This window comes from Cololabis saira, chromosome 22, assembly GCF_033807715.1.
Source record: "Cololabis saira isolate AMF1-May2022 chromosome 22, fColSai1.1, whole genome shotgun sequence".
Classification (NCBI taxonomy): Eukaryota; Metazoa; Chordata; class Actinopteri; order Beloniformes; family Belonidae; genus Cololabis; species Cololabis saira.
In genome coordinates, this window is record NC_084608.1 from 25,723,191 (window position 1) to 25,749,618 (window position 26,428).

The window sequence follows — 26,428 nt, forward strand, 5'->3', positions numbered from 1 at the left end:
CTTTTCTTACTTTGTTTTACAGGCTTTTATCCCTAAAGTGCCCAGTTAGTCCTTCAGGAAATTGCTTCTGTGTAGTGGTTGTAGGTATTTCACATCCATTTTTATAGTGTGTTTTACAACACAGCCCGGCTTCTTTTGTCCTTTCAGGGACAGTCCAGCTGGTACTGGATGATTTCTGCTGTCTGCCCTGCTGTTGCCGTGGTTTCCTCCTATTTAGGATTTTAATTTTCACTTCAAATAGGTTTTAATACTCTTAATTGGTTTATTCCCAAAAGGATTTGGAATTATAATAAAATATGTTAACGTGCTTGAAAGACCCTGTTAAAAAAAGCTGTTTTTCTGAAAGTAAAGGCATATCTCTAAGCAGACAGAGAAGTTTATTTAATTGTGGACAATATCTGTAACCTGCCTGCAGTCTCGGGGCAAAGCTATTGATTCCTAATTGATCATCTGGGCTCAGGAAGAATAAATTAAAATAAAGATTTTTTTTTTTCACCCTTTCCTTTTGAACAAAGCAGCTTTTTAACTAAATTCAAAGAGTCTGATTTTGGGCTCTGTAAATGTAAGATGTGGTTAGCTCATTATTCATAAATAGTAGGATGTCATCAGCAAAACAGTGAAAATGAGCCCAACATTTAATGATGCCGGTGCTCAAAGGACATCGGTAAACCAGTGTTGCACTATTTTGCAGTTGGAATAGACAGTTATGTGTCTATTGTGAAAATACATAGTAGTTGTGGGGCCTCTCTTGATCCCCAACATGCACTCAACTCCAATTCCCATGAATCCCATGACACATATATGCCCTGCTACATTAAAACCAAGAAAAATAAAGGTTTGCACATTTTGCAGGGGATAGAGTCTTTTACCTTGGTTAAAACAAGAGGACATGCACTGTGAAGGGAAAATAGAATGAGTCTAAGAACAGATCCCTGTGGAACACCATATCTAACTCTGGTGTATGCGGAGGACACGTAATTTACTCGCGCAAACTTAAATCTATCAGGACTTAGACCAGCACAATGCGGGACCATTGAGTCTGATGTTATGTCCAAGTCTTTCTAATAAGATGTTGTGGTGTCATAACATGACCACGGCCGTTATTGTTTGTTCTACAAAGGTGAAACTAGTAGTTTCCTAAAAATTTTTGAGGCTTTTACTAGGGGTGTTAACAATACGTTGATTATAGATTAATCACTATTCACAATGTATTTGCATATAATTCAGTTATATTTCAGTTTCCCCTTCCTCCTGGGGTCCAAGACCGAGACCAATTCTGGCCGTACGCCACTTTGGTCCAAAACTTTGTTTTCCTTTTGTCTTCTCTTGATAGATGCAACCTTCTCATTAAGGGAGTAATTTAAGTCGTCCCAAGTGAGTACTGAGGGATACGAAAGTGCAACAACACTCGGGTCATTTGTCAACTTAGCTACAGTACTAAAAAGAAATTAAGGCTTGTTCTTATTTTCCTCTATTAGTAATGAATTAGATTCAGTTCCAGCTCTGTTCCAGGCTATTTAATAGATATTTGAATTTATAATCATATCTTTAATTGTCCTTACAAGCTTAGTTGCGTTCTCAGTGTCTGTATAACAACAGAGGAGTCTGCCTCCTCTTAAGCCAGCGTTGTGGGATTTCCTTTCTTTAGTAATGCAAAGGTATCGAGTTAAATGCAAGAAGACTGCAGCACTTTCAAACCCGGCAGTTCTGTTGTGTGGGAGGAAGGTTTGGCAAGCTGGCCTTTGTAATGTTCCTGCATGGTGACGAAGGAAATAATGATGAAGAACAGTCTCTGCTGGACACCATATCACAACAATCCCGGAGTACGTGGTCTACGTGAGAGTTGTCACAGGTCCAGACTCTACAAACTTGGTCCCGAGCTGAGACCTCCCTCGTTCTTTTTGCTCTTGTGGACCATTAATTTCAATAAATGCAGTAGATTCATTATTTCACTACAAACCTTGTCTTATCATCATCTTCAAACCCTTCATTCACCATTTTTCTGGTGTATCTTGAGTGGGAAAGTATCCCAACTTGGTCTCACTCACCTAACAGTTACATCACGTTTGATTAAACTAAATACCTTTTATTTATATTGGTGGGAAAACAAAAGCCTTACCGATGCTTGGGTTGTTGGTGTTTGATTTTAAAAGCAATTAGACTACAGGGTTTTTCCTGGCTCTAATTGAGGCAGAGGTGGCACCATCCTGGTCATGTGCACACGCGTGCGGGTATACCGTGCCTTCAACTGGCTCAGGCAAACACTTTTTACAAGATATTTTGTATTTTGGGAGTTCTAATATGATTAAAAATGTATTTATTCTTTATTTCATTAATTGATAAAATAAATCAATTTAATATAAACACAAACCTTCCTAAATTCTGAATGAAAGAGAGCAGAAAGAAGAAGAATCTTATTCAATCTGCCCCTTTTTCCCAAGAAACCAATTTACAAAGAATGTAAATTATATGTAAAAAATATGACAATTATCATGTTAAAGCATTATTTTATTAACATAAAAATATAAATACAAATATAAGAACTCAATCTTACCAAAAATAAAAAAAAATAAATAAATTAAAAAAAAAACTGCCAATGGAACAAGAGAACATTTTCACTGAAATGAGTTTGAGTTTATTTCGATCAGCAATCATTGAAAAATGTCCATTCAACAAAACAAGAAAGGGTTAGGGCTGAAACTAACGAGCTTATAGATGCCCTAACTTTTATACCATCAAGACTGAAATGAGTGAAAATGGTTTTCTAGAACAAGTTACTTTTTAGGTGACTGTCTTATTTTAAATGTAATGATTTTTTGGGACTAGAAATAAAACATTTTGACTGGATAAGACAAGTAGTCCTTACGCCGTAGGTTCGGCGTCGATTTAACATAGAACCATAAATCAGGCTTAACATTATCCTCTCCTCGCAAATCGTCCCGTCCTGCACTCTGACCGTCGCTATCACCTTTCATGCATATTTGTTACCTATTTTCAGCCCTGACAAAATTGCTGCATCTCGTCGGTAACATGATTTATTACTTTTTAACTGCCTGTAACGTTAATTGCACTGTTTCACCGGCACTCTTGCTTCTCCTGGTCGCTTTTTAAAGTACCGTATCGGCCCGAATACAAGACAAATAAACAAGACATGCTAGGATGCAAAAGAAACAATATTTACCTGTTTGAACAGCCAGGGAAAACCAGGACGACGATTTTTAATACAACAAATAGCGGAAAAACACGGATTCTGGAGATTTCGTCTTCTTCTGCTGGTGCACTGTTGTCGTTACAGCGCCCCCATAGCGGCGCAATGCTGTAACTGCAGTCAAAATAAGGTCCATCCAGTGAGTCGAACGCCTGCCAGAAAATAACAGTTTTCATGACGACGAAGTTTTGAGAGGCAGGAAAAACCCTTATTCCAGAAAGAGGTGGTTTTACTGACGGAGGATGTTGGTTGTTGACGCAGCTATGATGGTTTGTTCCTTTCTTGCTGTTTTTAAAGGTAGGATGAGGAATCTTTACATGACTTCATGTCGACTGACTTGCTTCCTACCCCCCCTACTGCTCCCATGGAAAACATTACACATCATGAAGCTGGGCGTGGCCACCAGGTGTTTTTTTACAGTGTACTCATGCAGATATTCAGAGAATGTGATTGAAAAAGGTTCATAAAACCCCGTAGAATCACTTACCTACCTTTTTAAATGTGAGTAGTTTCCAGTAGCTGTAGGAGACAGAGCCTTGTTGTGGTGCTTGAAAGTCCTCCAGTCATCTCCTATAATTCAGAATAATGTCCCCGTGTCTAATTGCCTTTATAAGTCCTGATTGCAGTTAAGTGGAAAGTAGCTGTTATGTTTTCGGTTTCATGCGGCTTCAACTCGATCAAAGTTAATGGGAAGAACGTCGGTCCGAAATGATCCAGCGTCAGTGTATGAAGGTTAAATTCACTGCTGAATTATATAGGAGCTGTGAAGCGCTGCTCGGATTACTGAACCAATTACACCGTAGGTTAAACTATATCTGCAAGCTTATGAAAATATAAGGATGATTATTTTTACAGGGAGTTTTGCAGAACAGTTTTCCCATTGAATGTAATGTGTGTTTACTTGTTTGCTGTAATGTGGCGTCTTCTTATGAGGTCAACACTGATGCTAATGTTTGCCATTAGACCTGCCATTAGATTTCTAGTTCACATGAATGTGGGATGGATTAAATTAAGGCCTTTAAAGACTCGATTGGAATAAAAATAGGTCAGGAGCATCATCACCAGCATCATGCCATCAAAGTTATTTGATGGCATGTTTTAATGCACTAACTCTACTGTGGGCTGAGGCCAAACCATCTTTTTATATACAAATAAGGTTCTTTAAAACATTTAACTTAATTTCCTTTGAAATTTACCCACATTACAGTAAAAAAAACAAAACAACTAATAGCATAACTGCCGTCAAAGTTGGTTCATGGAAAACATCAAGTCAAGTTTTCTGTGTTTTAAGTTAAACATGTCTTTGTAGCGCCCCCTGCTGGGTGGAGTCCAGCATGTCTCTGCTGTGGAAAATTACAACTGTCCTCCATGTAAAGTTATTTGTTACTTAAGGGCAAAAAATATGATGGTTATGATTGATTTTTTCTTCATTAATTTTAAATGAAAATACTTCATTAATAAATCAAAGGTAATCAAGACATTTCCATGAGACTTCGTAGTTCTCCTTACACGTGGTCATTTCTTTTTACAGTTGTTGTTAAGCTGTTTGTCTTTTTTTTCTTCCCAGAATTCCCTTGGTGTCGTTGTTGAACCGACCTGAGCTGAGCTGAGCTGACCGGAGCATCACAGCAGATGAAGTCTGACCACTTTTATCTGGGTAGGTGGACTGTTGGAGGTAATCCATCCATCCATCAATCAATCCATCCATCCATCAATCAATCCATCCATCCATCAATCAATCCATCCATCCATGAATCAATCCATCCATCCATGAATCAATCCATCCATCCATGAATCAATCCATCCATCCATGAATCAATCCATGCATTAATAAATCCATCCATCCATCCATTCATTAATCCCAGGGGCGTCAATTGGGTATGGCAAGGTATGGCAGCCGCCACACCTTGGCTTCAAGGGAAAATGTACCCGTAAATGTTTGTTTTTTAAATACATTTATGGAATTACTCTGTGTCTATTTGTATTGATTATTCTATTACTTAATACATATAGAATAATAAGAATAACTATATATATAGAATATATATATAGAATAACTACAAATGCAAATCAGAACAACATGATCGATTTTACTAATTATATACTGCAAAAACTGAAAATCTTAACAAGAATATTTGTCTTATTTCTAGTTAAAATGTCAATTTTTAGTAAAAAAAATCTCATTACATTTAAGACAAGACTCAAAAACAACAATTTTCACCTGTTTCAAGTAGATTTTCACTTAAAATAAGTAGAAAAAAGATTTTTTTGCTTGTAATGAGAAGATAAAGCTTGTCCCACTGGCAGATTTTTCTACTTATTTCAAGTGAAAATTTACTTGAAACAGGTGAAAATGGTCAAATAAGTTATTTTTCTGGTGATGATTTTTGATTTAAGTGTAATGAGATTTTTTGACTAAAAATGAGACATTTTAACTAGAAATAAGACAAATATTCCTGGTAAGATTTTGAGTTTTTGCAGTGAGCGAGACTGCATTTGAAAAAGTTCCAATTTTCTTGACCACACAGATAAGCTCCATAGCAGACTTCTGTGATGAGTATTTGCTGGACGTGTTGATTGATATTGTAGTTTAGTTCTGTGACTCGTAACCTTGCCATACCTTAGCTTCCACTGAATTGACGCCACTGATTAATCCATCCATTAATTAATCAATTCATCCATCCATCCTTCCATAAAAACCAAACTCTGCATCTGCTCTGAAATACACTGCCTTACGAGACTTGAATGGAGTCATAACACTTTTATATTTAGGATTTAGTCAATTCTACTTTTCCATAAAACAGAACACATTTATGTTTTATGGAAGAGAAGCTGGAAGTGTCTGGATTAGAGTGTTTCCTGCAACGCTGGCGCCTCTACATCTTATTACTTTACCTTCTTGGGCCACATACAGAGAGGTGTGTGATGTATCTGCAGTTCAAGGTCCCGGTTGAAAAGAAGCCGATGCAACGCCTGAATAAATGATCTTTATTTCATTTCTTCTTTCCTAAGCTTTACCTCGTAGAGCTCGTTGTAAAGCTTGAGCCTTGTCTTTTTAAGCGGGTGCACTGGAAAGGCTGCAGATGCACGCTGACACGCCAGTGAGATTTTGAGATGCGTTCTCTGCAGCGACAAAGGGATGTAGTCCCGGGTTGTAACACACACTGAAGTGCACTGTAAACGATTGTCATGTAAATTAACAGTAAAATACTGGCAGCAGGGTTGCCAGTATTTTACTGTTAATTTTACAGTTCTCCTACTGTTATTTAGTTTACAGTATATTACTGTAATAATACCATGTACTGATTTACAGTACATTACTGTTTTTTCTTGATTTTACAGTAGACTACTGGCAGCAGGGTTGCCAGTATATTACCGTTTTTCTACAGTTTGCTTACTGTAAACCTAATTTACAGTTTATTACTGTTATAATACTATCTAGTAAAACACAGTATATTACTGTATTTTATTGGATTTACAGTAAACTAGTGGCAAGGTAGCCACAATATTGTTTTTTATATTAACAACCGAATTTTACCATAATCCCAAATAAAGTACCATCCAGTCATTTTTGTAAAGAGCATATTACTAGCAATTAGCAAATAAGCAAATTTAACGTGGTATTCTATACAATATACTGAATGATTCAGTTAACTTAAATGCAGCAATAAAAATCTATGGAAAAGAAGAGACTTAGAAAATATTAGATCAATTATATAAGTCAACATTTATTTGTAAAGAGGCAGTATGAACTTAAACAAACATTACAGTTGGAAATTTCAAATGTGCATAACAGAACAAGGCAGCCCATTCTTTCATCAACTGTGAACACAATGAACACTAATCAACTTTTTAATAAACTTCGAGGAATTATGCATCTTGCCATTGCAAGTAGTGCTGCCTTTTTAATACAAAATACATAAACAATAATTTTTCTGCAGTGCTCTACAGCATAAATAGCCACATCTTTTAATGTAGCAAATTCAGTAGAAAGGAGAAAGACAAAAAATGGGCAATGACCGTGGCTACACTGATGTGAAGTTCCTGGGTAGAGAGATCTCACTGACCTACATGAAATCCCACTCAAAGTCTATGAGGTTCTTCAGAAGAGAGGACACACGGGGGTTGACTGTGACTCTTCTGAACGACTCTCCCTGTCTTCTTGGAGACAATCTTGCCCCGGCTGGCCTTGGTCCCTTTTTCTGAGTTGATCCCAATGAAGCGCCTGAAAAACACAGTAGTCTGAGATTAGAGGTTGGAAAAAATAGTCTGCTGCTATATAAAATAGGGCTGGGTGATATGGACAAAATCAAATATCAAAATATTTTTTTTACCATTAGGGTGAGGAAAAACAATCAAGAAGCCTATAGCAAATCAAAACTCTAAACAAACAGTGCCAGGAACTACAGCCAATCAGATTACTTCAAACAAAGTGACAAGAACCATAATGGCTCATATCGCATGGAGATTTAAATTGTGGTTAAGTATATCCAAAAATGATAAATACATGTACGTTGAATAGATTTCTAATAGATATACAGAAAAAGTTAAACATTAGCTCTAAATGAAGATTATAAACCACATAATCTAAATATTCAATAAATTGACGTACTTTAGAAGACACTTCAGGTCATACTCTATATTCAGTCTGTGTCACAGGGTTTTCAGACAGTGTATCCAATGCATAATAGAAAATTCTGTGACCTCATGGATTGAATGAGTATAACATGAAGTGTCTTCCTTTAAGTACGTTGGATTATTGTATATTTAAATTATGTGGTTTATAAAGTTAATTTAGAGCTGATGTTTAACTTTTTCTGAATAACAATTAAAAATCTATATTTACATAAATATATATTTTTAACATTTTTTGGATATACTTAACCACAATTCAAATCTCTATGCAATATGAGACATTATGGTTCTTGTCACTTTGTTTGAAATGATCTAATTGGCTGTCGTTACTCTCACTGTTTGTTAAGAGTTTTGATTTGCTGTAAGCTTCTCGATTGTTTTTTTCACCCTATTGGTGGAGCATGATCTTGTCTAATCACCATCAGATATGTTATTAGGTATATTACATAATAGTGCCTGTGTTCCACTATTATTGATCTTGAAGATCTAAATAAGAGAAATGCATATAGAATCAGAGTGTGCAACACTTTTTTTTTGTCTCAACACATGCAATATCATGATATCGAAAATCCCAGACAAAATCTTGTCTCAAAACATGATATCAATATAAAATCAATATATTGCCCAACCCTAATATCAAGTGGTCATTAAGTTAAGGGTTTAAGATGCACATGAATGAATGTGAGAAAGAGATAAAATAGGACAATAGACCTTTTTCCGAGCAGCCATTTTGATATAAAATAGCAGGGAAACCCAGGTGTTACTAATATATTGTGGTTCCATTCCATTTAAGTGTAGCAGAGTCTTTCCACTAAGTTAACATTAACAATACCCGGACCCTGGCAGTGTAATGGAATGGAACCTTCATTAGGGTCATTAGTAACACTTGGGTTTAGCCTACAATTTCATGTCAAAATTAGTGCTTTGAAAAAGGTCTGTTGGACAACACAAGTCTTACCTTTGAATGAATTCAAGTGTACAGGCAGCCTCCTCTTGGTACTGTAGATTGCAGATGTAGTACACTGAAAACAGAGTAGCAAGACATGACCCTCAAGGCTGATCATCCAGTGTCCAGCAGTCACACGCTCTGTTCCACCTGAAACGTGAAATTAGAGTAATTTCAGAAAGCATCTTGACATGTATAAATATCTGTATTTGGAAGAACAGTCATGCTTTGCTGGGATATAGATAACTTTAAAAGCTCATCTGATATGAAAAATACAGTATGTCAATTCACTGAACACATACCGAGCAGTATTAGACGAGGAGTCGAGGGTAGGGTGAGGATCTTCTCTACATCAGCCACTGTTGCAGACATCTGTAGGGGACAGACAATATAAGTGTACGGAGCATATTAGTTCCATGAAATGAATTTTAAAATGGCAACAATTCAATGCAATAAAAATGAAGAAAGAAGAGAAACAAACTTACGTCTCCAAGAAGCTTGTGAATGAGAAATTGTCGGTCATAACATACTTTCAATATTTCTTAAACTTATGATTAAACTTGCTCTGCTAAAGTTAGTCTTTTGACGTTAGCTGTTAATGTTACCACTAAAGATATCCATGCAACTCAAACTCAACTCAACTTCCTTTTATTGCCACACGGCTAGGCCGGTGGAATTAGTTTCACAGTGCAGGTGGTAGCTGCAACAAAACACCACAGCAGTACAAAAAGACAAAACGTTTTCCAGAGGAAAAATGTCAATTCATGTGAAAATACACAGAAACAGAGGACAAACTCCAAAATCCCCAAAATAGAGGCACAATAATGCTTCTAGCTGCAAACCAACCAAACAAAAAACTAAACAAAAACACAATATGACTAACTTACCTACAATAATTATATTGTATACTAAACAACACTGCTATACTGTCCTGCAAGCTTAGGTCTACTGATCAAACACGGTTTAAAGATATTGAAATAATTGTACAAGAGTAATCACCAGACAGATAAAAGATATTTCAACTTACCGTGTGATTTGCTCATAAAGTGCAGGATTCAGATGGATAATCCTCAAAAAGAAAGTCCAGAGATGGCTTCAACTGTTCTGCATGTCTCCTCTAGAAATGCAGTAGCGTTCTGTTGATTCAAACATCACTCCCAGAATGCAACGCTATTTACGGTATATTACAGTATTTTATGGGAAACGGCAAACTGCCCATCGATATTGCCCAGAATGCATTGTTTTCTACAGTATATTACCGTTTTAATGAGAAACAGTATGCTACTGTCAGAATTTGACTGTTTTTTTACAGCATTTTGTTACAGTGTGGTAGAAATGACCGCCTGTCAATCATTTTTAAAAATACACAAGCTCGGATGCCGATTTCAAGCTTCATCAACAAGTTTAAGCAACTTTCTCTGATGTTTAAGAAGTGGATTTGTAGTTGACTCCATAGTGACATTTATTCAATTTAAAGATCTGCTCTGTGGTTTAAACAAAAAGTATATTATGGTCTGTTATCTAAACACTCCAACTTCGAGATACCCATCTTTGCTTTTGTAACATTGTTTGAACCTTTTAGGAGCAGCATGAAATGTTGGCAGTCCCGCTGCCCCCCAGTTTTAAATAATCCTCATTTGCATATGTTTCTGTAAACACCCCTTCCAGAGATGAGCTTAATTAGAAGTGTCAGTGGTGTTTGAAGTTTCGGCTCAGTTGCTCTGCTTTGCCTTATTTTAAACCTGCTGGATCTCTATTTAAAGCTGGAGATGGGGATCGAGCCTCTGGCTGCTGCAATCACAGCGTTCGTGGCTTTGATCTCCGTTTGAAGATTGCCGTTTCTCCGTGCAGAGATGTTTCTGTCTGCCGGTTTGTTTTCTGACTAGTTTTTTGGACTCTGTGTGACCTGGACAGCTGATGGAGCTCTGCACCGTCAGCATCATGGGTGGAGGTGTGTTGCAGAGAGTAACACTGGTCACCGAGTGATGGTCCAATGTGGATGTTACTGTGATCCATCATGTCCAAGTATATGATAGGGCTGGGGATCGATTTAAATGTCAAGAATCGATTCAATTCTGATTCTTAAGATTCAGAATCTTCAGAATCAGGATTTGATTCGATCAGATATCAATTTGGGTTAGTGTTATTAAAACAGTTTTTTTAGCTGTTGCCTGAATTATATGACTGTAGCTATGCAACATATTAATACTAGTATTATATTGAGATTCAACAGCAAGTATTGGCAGCTAATGATCCCTGTAAGGACCAATCACCTCCCAGATATAACTGCTTTCAGAAATATTGTGTGGCAGAATTATCAAACAGGCCGTATGAAATCAGTTTTATTTCTTCCCACATTCGGTTTTTAGTTTTTCCATTTTCTGTTTTTTCTCGCGTTTCTAATTTTTCAGAATTTGGTTTTTAGCATTTTACGCAAATTTAACCCAAAGAAAATAAATAAAGCTATGAAATATAGACAATTTATGCAATTATAACTGAAAACATTAATGTTTTCATTCAACAGTTATTTTTCAAAAGTTATTTGTATGAAATAAATAACTAAGAAATAAATAACTCAAATATGCCTTTCAATATCCATTTAAAGTGCAAAAAAAGAAAGAAATTGCAACAGCTCAACAGCGCATGTGTGAATTAAATGGCGTGACTACTGGGATTAAAGTTCACAGGGCGAAAATGTAATTATGAAAAAATTCGATCTTTAGACATACAAATCGATTTTTACGAATTAATATGAGAATCGATTAAGAATTGGAAAATCGATTTTTTTCAACACAGGCCTAGTATATAACTGCAGACCAAGCACCCCTTACCAATTATGTTCCATGCAGATCACTTCACCAAAGCTACACAGCTGAGACTTGGTCTTCCCATCGGATACGTCTCTCCGAGTCCTGCCAGAGCTGAAACTGGGTCTAACAAAGCTCCCCTGGGACCCCCTGAAATGATCCATCGTGGTTCCTGGTCCCCTCAGCTGTGGACCTTCTGTTTCAGAGGTTTTGATGTCAGAAATGACCCCTGCATTTAGCTTGGGTACAGACGTTGGCACGTTCCTGGTGAAAGTATAATTTTTTTTAAGCAAATACTTTCTTTTGCTGGATGTATTTCTTATTACTTATCATTTGGAGTTATGTTATTGCTCATCACTCCTGATATGATGGCCAAAAAAAGCTCTTATCTGCTAAATTAACTTGGAAAAGTGGAGAAAAACCTCCAAAATGCACTTTGCAAGGCACTTGCAGTGAGATGTGGGTTTGAACTCTTTTGTATGCCCACAGCTGGTTCCTACAGAGTTCATACCCTGAAGATATGCAGTCCCTTGTGGACCGCCGTTATCTACATGTCCCGGAGAGAATCTCCAGAACTGGTTGGTGTGAATTTATCTTATCACCCACCCCACAGAAATCTCATCCAACGAGATAGTCATATCTCATATTTTAAAGAGCCTTTTTTTCCACACTTCTCCAATTATTGTCTGAATGTAGCAAAAATTCAGTCTCTGGTAAAAGGGAAAGACTGTTGTCTGCACTTGTGTAAACGGATGTCTTCTTTGTGTTCTCCTTGATGTACTTGTCTGCGCTGAGTTGAGGAAAAGTTCTCCCATTGCCAAGTGTTAGGAATGGAGAATGACACAGAGTACCTGGAGAGATTACTGAATGGGCAGCGTCCCAACAGTGCAGGCGTTCGTCTGGCACGCCGCCCGTCCAGCAGTCCTGCCGACTTCAGCGCCGGCTGCTTCGTCAAGCTGGAAATGGTTGTAATGTGTCCTGCGGTGGTCGGGTGCACATGCATCCATCAGGAGCTCCATCTGCTGTGCCGACACACAAACGCATCCCACGTTGTGGCGGTGCGCAGAGACGAGCAGCAAGATGCACAGCAGTGTGCTCCATCAGCTAGCGGACAAGTAAAATACAAACACGGGAAGGTGTGTGACGGTTGAACATTTCCTTACAAACTACTGCTGGAGCACTAGAGAGGCGGAGCTGGAACATGTGAGTCAGTCTGGAAGGGTCAGGACCAGCCTGGAGGTTGGTTCGGCTAGAGGAGCCGACTGTTACAGCTGCTGCACATCTATTGGCCAACGAGATGGGGTTGTCTTCCCCTGTCTTTCCCCCTTTTCCACCAAACCGGTTCCAGGGCTGGTTCTGGGCCAGTGCTGAGTTTGGAACCGGGCTTTCTGTTTCCACTGACAAAGAACTGGGTCCGGGCCAGAAAAACCAGTTCCAAGGTAGCACTAACTCTTAGCTGGACTAGAGGAAAGAACCACTTACGTAAGCGGAGGGGGCGGAGTTTGTTAAGACCAACGGCAATAGCGGGAATGCGCATGACGTCACAGATGCAAGTGGCAGCGTAAACTTTCAGTTTGAGCAACGGGAAAACATCTCAAATGGGAAAGAGCTGTTGTGCGATCGACTGTACTCATAGATTTAGTAAGAAATCAGAGTTATCGTTTTACAGACTGCCGAAAAATAAGCTTAAGAGAGACAAATGGATCGCTGCAATTCGCAGAAACAACTGGATTCCAGGCACCGAAACGTGGATTTGCGAATCCCATTTCGTATCAGGTAATGTTGGATTTTTGGGTATCTAACGTTAAACGGTCACATCATAAAGTTCGGTGTCCTCATTACTTTAATTTCTACAACAAATCCTGCCTTGAAGTAGGACCAAGCATCAAGACTTTTGTATGCCTTCAAGCTTTGCTTCGTGTATTTCCCCGGCGTAGTAATTAAGTACAGATAAATATCAGGAAACTGGATTTGTGGCCAAATATTAATGTCCATGGACCACTGGTTGTTCAGGTAACTGTACGGGTCACTGTCAAGTCCAACTGCATTTAATTTAAGCCCATAATCAGCTGTTATCCCGCCTTTTCCACTAGTTGCAGCCATTTTTGCCACTCAGTGCAGTAAGGGGGCTGGTCCAGTGGGGAAGTGACGTCAATGCAGACCTTCTATAGCAAGACTGAGAGACGGAGACATTTTCAAATAAGAATGAATCTGGATGCAGTAAAGCATCATGGGTCTGAGGAGGAGACAACCTGTCTTTTAGAGATGTGTCCACGGAGGAGCTACCTGGACCAAGTCCTATTAGAGCAGATACCTTGTTGTTGCTTCAACTTTCATGCCAACGCAGCGACGTAACTGACGTTTACAGTGATGTAATGACGTGGCTCCCCTTAGCACCCGAACTATGGAAAAACAAACCAGTTCTCAGTCCCAGGAAACCAGGGACCTGTGGACAAAGGGATGGATACCAGGTGAGCGTCAACCCTTCCATATTATCTTTAAAAGAAGAACGATTATTCTCGGTTAGATCTTAAGTCACAGCTCAGAAGTCAACTGTCACTCAAAAAGCTCAGCCCCCTAACTATGGATACATTTTCAGCTCTTTGTTAACTGATGAGTTATATAAAAACTCACGTGCTTTACGGTTGTCATGGAGACTAAACCATTGTTGTACTTTGCTGTAAATATGTTTATTTCTACAGTAAAGTTTAACATGAAGGTTAAAGAAGGACGACTCAGTTTGGGAGTCGGCCCCTAGTGGTCATTTAAAGAAAATGCACTTCCTGGTTCACTTCAGAAACCAGACGTTGCCTCTCGGCGTAAACACCGGCTGTAATCAATTCCCTTTTATCTCTACGGTCTTTGTGTTTCTGAGCAGTTTCATCTCGCATCTCATTCGCTCCTTTTGTTCCTGCTGTGCCGGATCCTTTGGTCGTATCTTGAGTGTCTCTCTTGCATGTTTAATTTGCATTTCTTTCTTTTCTTTTGCATCTCTTTGTTGTTGTTTTGTGTCTGACTTCAGCTCAGTCATTAATTGTGGTTGATTGCTGTTATTTTTGCATCCCTCTGATTTTTCTGTTGCGGAATTCGGATGAAGAGGGAACTTCTTCGGAGCACTTTTGATCTGATAAGCAGCTCTGAGCCCTTTAAACCCATTATGTCATCTTCAAGCAAAATGTCGCCATAATGTCTGACTTGAAGGCATGAAAATGTAAAACGGGTCCTCACAGAGATGGTTATTACGGCCCAGAAAGCGCAGGCACACACCGCGGAGTCCAGCGCTCCTCAAGGACGGCGTGCTCTTCATCCTTCTCGCCAGTGCAGTTAACATGAAATGTGTATGAAAAATGGGCTGCAGTTTAAGTTAATTGATGAGTTCTGGATTAACACACACACTTTCACACACGGCGAGCTTTTTAAAATGCAGTGAGACGCTCGGTGGAGCAGCTGCAGTCCACCCTCCCTCCTCCGCAGCTCCTGCAAGACTGCTGTCGCGGTTAAACGTCCTCCGGAGGAGGTCTGACTCCGGGCCAGAGTTTTAATGTGCGTGAGGAAGTTCACACGCCAGCTCGGCCTCGGCCCGCTGCACGCAGACGGGTTTGTTGTTATTGGAGCTTATTGATGTTGCAGCCAGACTCCCGTGGGACATCAAGATCTGACTGTCAGGGAATAAAAAAACAAAAGATTCAGATCAATTTCGGATGAAAACTTGCGTCTTGGAGGACTTGTATCCTCTGGTCATTGTCGTGAAAATATTTGCGGTAAAAAAGGCTGAAAATTGATTAAAAGCGTCAGTCAGTCGTTTCTGGCACACGGATCCAGCGCAGATCAAATGGTCTGATTATGTAACCGGCGGAAATATTGGCAGCAAGGTCATAACAAAGACAGCCAGTCCATTTCCTCAGTAATGAAGGCAAAAATGTTCATTTTTCTTTGCTTTAAACCTAAAAATGGTTTCATTTTTTTAAAATGTGCTCGAGATCGTTTAAATACCAAACCTCTGACTTCATAACGCTTCAGAACGACAGATCTGGCAGGAAGTTGGAGCCCTGACACAACTTTTGGTCTCTTTAGGTTTCCATGGTATGCTGAAGGACATTTATGCACATTTCATACATTTCAAAGATTATAATCGGCAGATAGATGAGATTTAATGGAAGACAGAGTCAACCTTTCTTCTTCTCCTTCAACACTCCTGCAGTTGCTCGACTGGTTGGACGCCAGATTCTGAGCCAGATTCTGACTGATGCAGATCCACTCTGGTCGCATTAACGCCCCGGATCGATCAGACTGTAATCTTCAGATTGTTTGGCATCTTTCTGAGGATTGATCACAGGTTCTAAAGAGTCCTGTATCACATAAAAAAGGCTAGTTTTCATTTTCAGTCCCTCAACGGCCAATAAAGATATATAAACAACAGTACAAATTAAAAGCAATAACCTACTGATGCATGTACAGTAATTCATCTGGACTACATGGTATAGGTTAATATCTCTTATGAGGCCTGTAGTATTTGTTGTGTGCCTATCTTAATACTTAATTAGATCCAGAATGTAATCATGACATAAAGCTTCTTCTTTTACTTGCTTTATTATCTGACCGACAGTACAAGTGAACACTACCCGCGTCCGAGCTGCGGTCTCTATATTAACACACTTCCTGTTTACCCCCATCATGTGACCTACGTAACCCAATACATGACAGTATTGCCTGGTCAGGCGCAACCACTGCTGGGATGATTGAAAGCAGTCTTAGGCCCCGTTTACACATAGCCGGGTATTTACAAAAACTGATATTTCCCCCTCTACGTTTTAAAAAATTCCATCGTTTACACGAGATCGTTTTCAAAATCTCTTCGTTTACACGAATCCGCATAAATAGGCTGTTAACGTCATGCCAGCCAATCAGAATCCTGGAAAAAACATCAACAAATGACACGTGTAACTTCCAGTTAAGGCTGATTTATGGTTCCGCGTTACACCAACGCAGAGCCTACGGCGTAGGGTACGCGGCGACGCACACCGTACGGCGCGCATCGCCGTGTACCCTACGCTGTAGGCTCTGCGTCGATTTAACGCGGGACCATAATTCAGGCTTTACTTCCAAGACGGAACGAGAGTCTTTCGTTTGGAGTGACAGAGAAGTGGAGTTACTTTTAAGTGTGACGTTAGAATATAAAACAGGTAAAATACAAGAAAATATTGACGGTTGCCAAACTAATTGTAAACACAGGTCGCACACATGACGCTGGTGACGTGTCTGTTGCATAATGTGACGTTCTGAAGCCTAAATCTCCGTTTTCCTCTGTTTAGACGCAAACGTGAAAACTGAGTTTTTGAAAATCTCCACAGGAGTTTTCAGAAATTATCGTTTTTGGTGACTTTGAGCTCCGTTTTCGTGTAAACGAACGGCCAAAACGCATGAAAATGCCTCCGTTTTTGCTCCGTGTAAACGGGGCCTTAAATATGTTCCACTTGTGAATAATCTTTCTCCTTGTACAACGTTGAACTCCGATTTGCTTGGAAATGGGTTTTAATAACCCCTCCAGACTGAACCGCAGCCACGATTTCTTCTCTATGGTGCTTGTGTCTTTCCCTCTTGGCGTTGGGTTAACACACACTAATGGCCTCAAAATGCTGCTGATGACAGAAGACCTGACCGTGTCCAGCTGCTGCTTATCTCCGGCACTTTCTGGAAATGCTGCGCGCAGCAAATGAGCGGCGGCGCGTCCCCGCTGCAGCCCACCCGAGGGTGCGCGCTGCCTGCAGCTTCCACTTTCTTTGTCAGTTTATTTTTAACTTCTCTTCTCTGATTGTGTGAGGATGTGGTGAGGGTCTGCGTGCATGCGCCTCGGCCCGCGGACGTGCCTACTGGACCGATCCAGCGGCTCGTGTTGGTTCGTGTCTGAAGGTGTGCCAGAAAGTGGGTCAGCCAGGTTGCCCCGGTTACCGCTCAGCTGAAGCCATAAATCACATTTCCACGTTGCGCTCGTTCCTGCAGACGCGCAGCGATGTTTCGTGGCCTCGGAAACCTCGAGGAGCCGCTTTGTTTTCTAAGGGAGAAAACAAATGTATTATTGCTATTATTATTATAAATTATTATGATAAATTATTATTCATGGTCAGAAACTGTTAATAACACGAGCGACACTAAAACACCAAGAGATGATCTGTGCAGTGATACCAAACATTCATTTGTTTCTTTCTCAAAGGAAATTATGTTGTTTTCTTTATTTATTTTAGTAATAAAATATTTTTGAAACTATTTTCACAAACTTTTTGTAAGAAACTTTTTTTTAACTGAAAGCAACAGAACAGGAACTTTAGCTGAATATATATATATATATATATATATATATATATATATATATATATATATATATATATATATATATATATACACACACACACACACACTAAATCACTGCCAATGTTTTGTATTTAAACTGTTAAACTTAAAACTTAACTTAAATCTTGTGACAGTAAATTAAATAATTTCCTGTTAATGGAGATTTTGAATCTCAACTCAAAGCTTTTTAGCTTTTTGTCTTTTTTTGGAGACAATATTTATCTTTGGTTCATATAAATATTTATCACAATATGAGCCAGTCATGTTGCTGTTCTTAAAATAAATAATTAATCTGAAAGTGGCGCTGATACGTTTTTCAGAAAAACAGACTCGGGTTCATTTGAAGGATTATTCAATTGTAAGTGTCGTCATCCCTCATTTCTCTCAGGAAACAGTCAGAGTGGTCTTGTGTCCCCCTGCGATTGTTTGTGTGGCTTCATGGCACCACGTGACTCAACAACAGGGATGAGACCTGAAAACCATCTCCTCAGACACATTAATGACATCACAGGAGCTTCGCCTTCTTCTTTTACCATGTCTTCGTTCTCTTTGTCTTTTTTCTCATTCTTCATGTTCTTTGTCTCTGTCTTCCTCTTGTTTTTCATCTTCAGATTCTTCATCCTCTTCTTTTTCCTCTTCAACCTCTTCCTCCTCTTTGTCTTCGTCCTCTTCCTCTTCTACTCCAGCTGTCTGGTTGACGTCTCCCTCTGGATTCCTCAGACATCAACAGCGGAAACTCTCATCTTCTTGTTTGTAGTTTATTTCCTTTGGTCCTACGTCTCAGTACAGACGTACAAATAACATCGAAGCAAAACAAAAACAAAACTCTGACAGAAACATTGAAGCAACGGCGTCTTTAACCTTTCATACGCAACGGAAGAATAGTAGAAAATTAAACATTAAATGAACAAAACATGAATATGATATTAATATAAATGACACCTTAGGAAGATTGTACCATTTGTCTCTTTTGTGATCATTTTGGATCAATCAATCAACAAATATTAATGTGAGGAAAGGGATTTGAGTGTAACATCCTTTTGGAAAGTCATGTCGCCTGCGTTTGTCCTGCAGCTTTGTTTTTCATGCCGGCGCGTCGAGACGACCAAAGGAGCAAAAAGCAAGACTTCACTTGGAAAATGAAAAGTATAAAGTATTAATGCGGAGGAAGAAAGGCTTGGAAGTCGGAGGGGGAGAGCGAGCCGACTGTGTTCATGGGAATATCGAGCCGCGAAGCGTTTATGTCAGATCAAAGCTAATCCCCATCTTTGGGAGAAGCATTCGTTAAAACCCGGCGCTGCGTGTCTCCCTCAAGGGCAGGTCTCAGCCTTCGTCCCCCTCCGGTCGTCTTCCTCACTCATCCGCAGAGCGGTCCGGGCTTTTATGCACCTTTTTCTTTTTCACGACTTTGACTGGGTGAAGGGAAACTGGGTCATCTTCTGAGAGTGGAGGGAAGAGATGGAGGGAAGGAGGGAAAGAGGGAAAGAGGGAAGGGTCTGCGGTCGAGGAGAGACCGTCGTCCCCCGGGGACGTCGGAGCTGGACCAGGTGCAAACACTCGACAGTTGTTGAAATTTCTTGAATTAGTAGACTATAGTATTCTGAAAATTTTAAATTGTTTAAAGCTCATAAAAAACTTTACCAATCAACATTCAGAAAAGATTTGAAAAAAGAGAATGCAAGTATAACTTAAAGGAGCATGAGGCTCCTTTTAAGAAATGAGACTCTCTAGCGCCACCCTTCACCACGACGGCCGTCGGGGGTACTGCAGCCAACAGTGAAGCCGGCACGGGAGAACGGGGAGAACCGCTTCTCAATTCCCATCCCTAGTTCCTACTGATGTAGCACAACTGCATCGTATCAGTGAGGCCAGAAACAGCTGGAAACTCCAGCTACGTCACATCCAGCGCTGCCGAGGACGAGCAAATGTGCACAAAGCATTTCCATTACACTTTTGCTTATCCCAACACTGGATTACTGACACATGTTTTCGTGATATTTGGCAGTTTTGGGGGGGAATTAGAGGTGTTTCCATTACAGGATTTTCTAAGTTTTGCGCAGGTGTCGGGGTGATGGAAATGGGACTGTGCACCCTCTACTACTGGAAAGGCCGATTGACTGACAGTTGATTTAATTTATTTGAGTCACTTCTTATCACCAATTCCCTAATTACATCCAGACGGGGCCAAACCAGAACACATCCAGAAATATAAAGGCAAAACAGATCACAAAGATCTAACCCGGGACACTCTCTGTTTGCACTGCTGCCGTCAGGTAGACGGTACAGAGCAATAAAAACAACCCGCTTTAGAGACAGTTTTTATCCTACAGATGTAACAAAAAGGATTCAGTGGTTTTAATCAGATTTTATGTTGTGTGTAAATGTTTTATATACCACAGTATTTATTTATTTTTTTAGCACTGACTGATGATACTTAACTGAATAAAGATCTAATCTAATCTAATTCATCATCTTATAAACTCCTCCATCACATTTATTCCTAGAAAGGATGTATTTATTTCGTGGGGGTGAGGGAAAATCCTTGGAGTCTGATTGGGATTTTTCCAAGTTAAAGAGATTTTCTTGCTGGTTAATTTACACAAACAATCTTTATTAGTCTTTAACCCCCTGTCGCCCTGGAAACACTGAACCATTTAGATCAGGGATCGGCAACCCGCGGCTCTTTAGCGCCGCCCTAGTGGCTCCTGGAGCTTTTTCAAACATGTTTGACCTTTTTTTTTCCTTTTTTTCTTCTTTTTTTTTCTTCCTGTTTCCTTTCCTTTGTAATCTCAACATTTCAACTTTTTTCTCGAAATTTTGATTATTTCCTCGAAATTTCAACTTTTTTCTCAACATTTTGACTTTTCCTCGAAATTTTGACTTTTTCCTCAACATTTCGACTTTTTTCTCTAGATTGTACTTCAACATTAATCTCGACATTTCAACTTTTTTCTCAACATTTCGACTTTTTTCTCGAAGTGCATAATGAAAAAAAAATCTTCCCCTAGTTATAACTAATATAGCTACATGCAGCATGTGTTGCCTTCATTCTAAGGCTTATAAAAGACTTTTAATTTTTTGCGGCTCCAGACATATTTGTTTTTTGCATTTTTGGTCCAATATGGCTCTTTCAACATTTTGGGTTGCCGACCCCTGATTTAGATGAAGTTTTCCAGGATAATCTGTCGTTTCTTAAGCGTTATGGGCTGGATCCGTTAAACCACTGGCACCGTCTTGTGCAAGCATTAATTTATCTTCAGCCGAGGTAAAGCGGGGTGGTTTTTCTGACTCAACAAAGTAAACTAAGAAGAGCAGAAGTAAGGCGCCTTATCTGTCAGCGCCACATCAGGGCACCTGCCGGGCGCGTCGAGCAGCGTAATCGCTGAGATCTCGTTTTTGAGGAGGGACTGAGATGTGCGCTGCGGCGGGACAATCAGTGGTCACCTTTTCCATTCCCATCACCACCCTCCCCTCCATCTGTCTCCTCTCTCGCCGTTATGCCCGCGGGGACAGCAGCGTCGTCTTCCCTCCTCAGCAGTTCCCCCTCTTGGAGATGTTGACAAAAAAATAAGATACTGAAGTCGGCGGAAGCCCTGTTTTGTATTCATCGCCTCCACGGTGGTATTTTGACACGGTTTAATAATCTGTGAAAACGAACGATCACAGCGTCTGCATGAATTAACCAGGCAGATATGATTACGCGAGGAAAGCAGTAATCAAGTCTGTGGCCTGCAGGAGACAGAAGGATCCGCCGTACTTAACACAAATACTGATGCCGGGTGTCTGATGAGCTGCCGCTGCTGCAAACGCTGCTGGCTGAAATGTACGGCACGGGTGGACCGATGTAAAGACATCCTACTGTTTCCAGAATAGACGTGGGGGGGCTGCCCTGACCAACTTAAGTGTCAAGCAACAAAGATTTAGAACTGTTGAGCAGCTTCGGTCCTGTATCAGACCAGGATGGGAAATTACACCTCTAAAATCTCCTCAGCTCCCATTCGAGTCCCAGCAGACTTGGTTTGTAGTTTCTGTGTAGGGAGGGGCGATATGGCAAAAACATATCGATTTCTTTTATAAATAAAATCACGATTTCAATTTTATTAGGATCTTCAATTGGAAAAAGAAAAACAGACAATTTAGAGCAAAGGTTACTAACTGGCGGACCGCGGCCCAGGTCCGGACCCATTATAAAAATGTGTTGAGACAGTTAAAGAAAAAGGGAAATTCAATTCAAATTCAAAATAAAATAAAATCTATTTTATTTTTTATTGCAGTCCTTCTTTTATCTAATAAGAGAACAAAAAAAGTGTAATTCAAGTTACACATGTTAAGTGGCAAATACTTTTGAAATGTACTTTGTTTTATTTAACAGTTAGATGCAGATGTTGATACAACTATGAGATTACTTGAATATATATGGAAAAAGTATTTACGGCCAGGCAGCTACTTTAAAGGAGCTTGAGGCCGGATGGAGGCAGGATTTATGAAAAAAATTCATATACATTTTAAGTTTTCTAGTAATAATGTCAGATGAAGCGTTCCAAACCCAAAAGAATGATCCCTCTAGTGTATCTCTCCTTTGCCTTGAACAGACTGTGTGCTGCAAAATGTGCTGCAATTCGGAGGCCGAATTTCACGCGCTGTCCTGCGCATGTGACGTCACATGACGCTGCATGTGCGTTCTCCCCGTTCTCCCGTGCCGGCTTCACTGTTGGCTGCAGTACCCCCAACGGCCGTCGTGGTGAAGGGTGGCGCTAGAGAGTCTCATTTCTTAAAAGGAGCCTCATGCTCCTTTAAGCATGCGTTTGAACCCCTCGTCTTTAACGGTGCCATATCCTTTTGCGAGATAAAAGGTAACAGCTTCTGTTACGTCTTTCTATCGCTTGCTTGACTTGTCAAATGCCGGTTTATGTCGTCTGTTTTGGTCTCACGCTAGCTGCTGCCTGAGGTGCCACCGGGCCCCGTCTTTAGGTGATTAAACAGATCGTCGTGTTAGCAATCGACGTGTGAACAGTTTGCAAATTACATTCGCTAGATCTCGATCACTTGCTGAAAATCCAAACCAATTCCAGATAATTGAGGTGGAATATTTTCTGGGACCAATTCCGTTTGGATTTCAGCCATCGCTCTCCGTGTGCTACCGCTACACTCTATCAAGGCGGCAGGGAGGAAATCGCTTCACAGCCTGTAGTTTGCTATGATTGGTCGGTCAGGTTGACGACATCAGCATAGAACTACGATTTATAGAAAGTGTCCCAGAAGATCCCGCAATCTCTGCAGTTTGAAAGATCGTCTTTTATTGACATTCACGACAAGAGTTTACAATAATGATGAGATGTCGTATACAAAATTAATACACAATCATTATCAATCAAACCCGCCAGGGGTTGACAGCAGGACATAATAAAAGTAAAATTTACTCAGTAAAAGTATTGTAAAGCTTACATAAATCATATGTTTTAACAGCTTTTTTTATTGTCACAATCACAGAGGGAGGAGATATATTGTTTAATATATGCCGAAAGTTCAAAAAAGTTTGGTTTCTTACCAGAAAATTTAGATAAAATAATAAAAAAATTAATGAAATAAAACTGGGAATTCAGTTTATTATCATGTTCAGTGTAACCAAACAAAATATTGAAAGATCGTCATGATCCCGACGTTCTAATAACGTCATATCGCCCTAGTTCCTGTTGATGCATCTTAAAACAGAAGTTTCTGCACAGAAAACTCAAAGATTGTCGTCCCATGTTGTTGCTGTATCCTCCATCTTTTCAACAGCTCTCTCTTAGTGTGTTATTATTATTACTGTGTTATTACTTTTTCTATTGATGCCTCTTGTTTTTGCACTATCCACTTTGCTGCTGTAAACTGCAAATTTCCCCTCTGTGGGACTATTAAAGGTTTATCTTATCTTATCTTATCTTATCTTATCTTATCTTATCTCTCTCTCTTTCTTGCAGATGTGGGGCCATGCTGCCATCGACTTGTGACATCCGTGTGAAGTTGTGGACGGTTGTGGATCCCGCCGGGGCTTTCATCGCGTCGCTCGGAGCTGCAGACTCGTTTTCCTAGACCTCTTTCGTTGCCACTTCCTGTCGGTGAATACACCATTTTTTTTCCCAGGATGGAGACTCTTTCCCAGGATTCGAATCTGGAGTGTCAGATCTGCTTTAACTACTACAGCCCGCGCCGCCGGCCCAAACTCCTGGACTGCCGACACACTTGCTGCTCGGTGTGTCTGACCCAGATGCGCAGCACCCAGAAGGAGATCCGCTGCCCTTGGTGCCGCGGCGTCACCAAGCTGCCCCCCGGCCTGTCCGTCTCCCAGCTCCCGGACGACCCGGACATCGTAACCGTCATCGCAATCCCTCACACCTCCGAGCACACGCCCGTGTTCATCCGCCTCCCCAGCAACGGCTGCTACATGCTGCCGCTGCCCGTCGCCAAGGAGCGGGCGCTGGGCCTGCCGGGCGAGCTGGGGTGTCACATCCTGCCCGGCGGGCAGCACAAAGGGGTCACCGTGGTGACCGTGCCCGAGCAGCAGGATCTGGGCCTGGCCATGGGTCTGGAGGGCGGCGAGGGCGAGCGGAGAGTCACCGGCCCCCCGGGGGGGGTCAAGGGCTCCACGTGGTCCGGCGTGTGCACCGTGATCCTGGTGGCCTGCGTGCTGCTCTTCCTGCTGGGCATCGTCCTGCACAACATGTCCTGCATCTCCAAACGCTTCACGGTCATCTCCTGCGGCTGAGGGGGGGGGGGGACTAGGACCGCTGTGGACCCCCCTCCCCCTCCCCCGCTGGCCCTGCCTCTCCTCAGGGCCGGACTCTGCCGAGGAGACGGCACTGGACTCACATCGTGGAAACAACAGCAGCGTGACAGCGTTGGTGCCACACGCCGGTCTGCCATCGTGCTCCTTTACGTTCGGGGACAGAAATTAAAATAGAAAACATCCTTTCAAATCTTCACTTTCTTCTCCTCCGCTGGACCTCAGACTCTCTCTCTCCTCCGTTGTTTCCATGTTTCAAATACAGAATGTTTGAAAAATTGCTCCAGATGTGTTTTTTCGGTGGGCAGTTTGGACACTTTCAGACTCACAGTAGATGGATTGTCTGTATAGTCTGTAATTTGTAGAACTACATGAGTTATAGTGTTGATTAGCTGAGACGCCAGCTCTCCTGGATCTGCAGGACTTAACTGTGCCGGAGCTTCGGCCGGCTCCCGCCAGAATCATCCGGGTAACAGCTTTAATATTCTTGTTTCGGTTCAAGGAACCAGTTCACAACAAAACTTGTTTAAAAATGACGAATCTACATAGTTGTGATGTTCATCCATGACGGCATATTCGCAGCCGAACTGCAACACAGGTAGAAATGACTGTAAAAGATGCAGAAACTGTCCTGGTTGGAATTGATTTCATTGTTTTTTTCTTGTCGAGTAAAAAACTTTGTTGGTCCCAGTTTCCCGCGTAGAAGAACCTTTTTTTAAATGTGTTTTTGTCTGTTGGATGCACCCAAATAACCCTGAGCTGTGATTTACAGTTGGAGTTTACACAATTTACAGAAAGATAAACTTCTTTACCTCCATGTCTAACGGTTTAAGCGTGATGTGCAGCCCAGGAGCTTCTCACAAGATCCTATTATCCTTTCGGCCCGTTCCTCCTGGGATTGAGGTCAGGGCTTTGTGTTGGCCACTCCAACACCTTAACCTTTTGGTCTGCTCTGTATTTGCATCTCATTTGAAGGAATTATGACAGTATTATCCATTTAGTAGACCCATCCACGGCCCCAGTTTTCATTTTTTGGTCATTTATAGATGGTGCTTCAATGTTGTTGACTTCCTGCAGCAATGTTACCCCATATCATAATGCTTCTGCCCCCATGCTTCGCCATGCTGGGATGGTGTTTACACGAACTCCCTTGCTTTCCCTCCAAACATAAAAATGAATATGATTAAAGCGTTTGACTTTAATGTCATTATACAACCGGAAATGCCCCCAAGAATCAAGATCTTTTTCTCCATGTACAGCTACAAACTGTAATCTGGCATTGTTACAGTTGTTTGGGAGCAGTGGCTTTGTCATCAGTCAGTACGTTTACATGCACTAACAGAAATTAGTTTTAGTTTTAGTTTATTTGTTTGCACATATTAGAAACAATACAAAAATAGTGACAATACAATAATTAGTGCAGTGCAGGTGAGAAAAAAGAAACCCAAGGTGGGCTTATGAAGGATTCTCACCAGTGATAAATACAAATAATAAGTAAACAAGGTAATCAAACTTTACAAAAGCAACACATGAAGAGAGAGAGAAAAAAAAAGAAATGTAAATAAATAGCTAAATACATACAAATACACCATCAAATTTACAAATAAATGATTGCAATGTGCGTGTGTGGGTGCGTGCGCATACGCATACTCCCGAGCATGCACACAAAGCTACATCTTAGAGATTGTGTGAAAAGGGTTTATTCAAGAGGCTGGCCC

At 40.7% G+C, this 26,428-nt stretch overlaps 1 protein-coding gene across 1 annotated transcript; it reads left to right on the forward strand.

The window, feature by feature from the left end:
* The first annotated feature begins 4,773 nt into the window (after positions 1–4,773).
* On the forward strand, positions 4,774–25,745 carry rnf152 (ring finger protein 152). The gene is made up of 2 exons (XM_061713424.1): positions 4,774–4,865; positions 23,908–25,745. Exon 2 carries the CDS (start codon positions 24,072–24,074, stop codon positions 24,690–24,692), a length of 621 nt encoding a protein of 206 aa, XP_061569408.1. The 5' UTR covers positions 4,774–4,865; positions 23,908–24,071; the 3' UTR covers positions 24,693–25,745.
* The last annotated feature ends 683 nt before the right edge of the window (positions 25,746–26,428 follow it).

Coding starts and splice junctions, on each gene's coding strand:
- rnf152 (XM_061713424.1), top strand. CDS start 24,072: ATGGAGACTCTTTCCCAGGATTCGAATCTGGAGTGTCAGATCTGCTTT.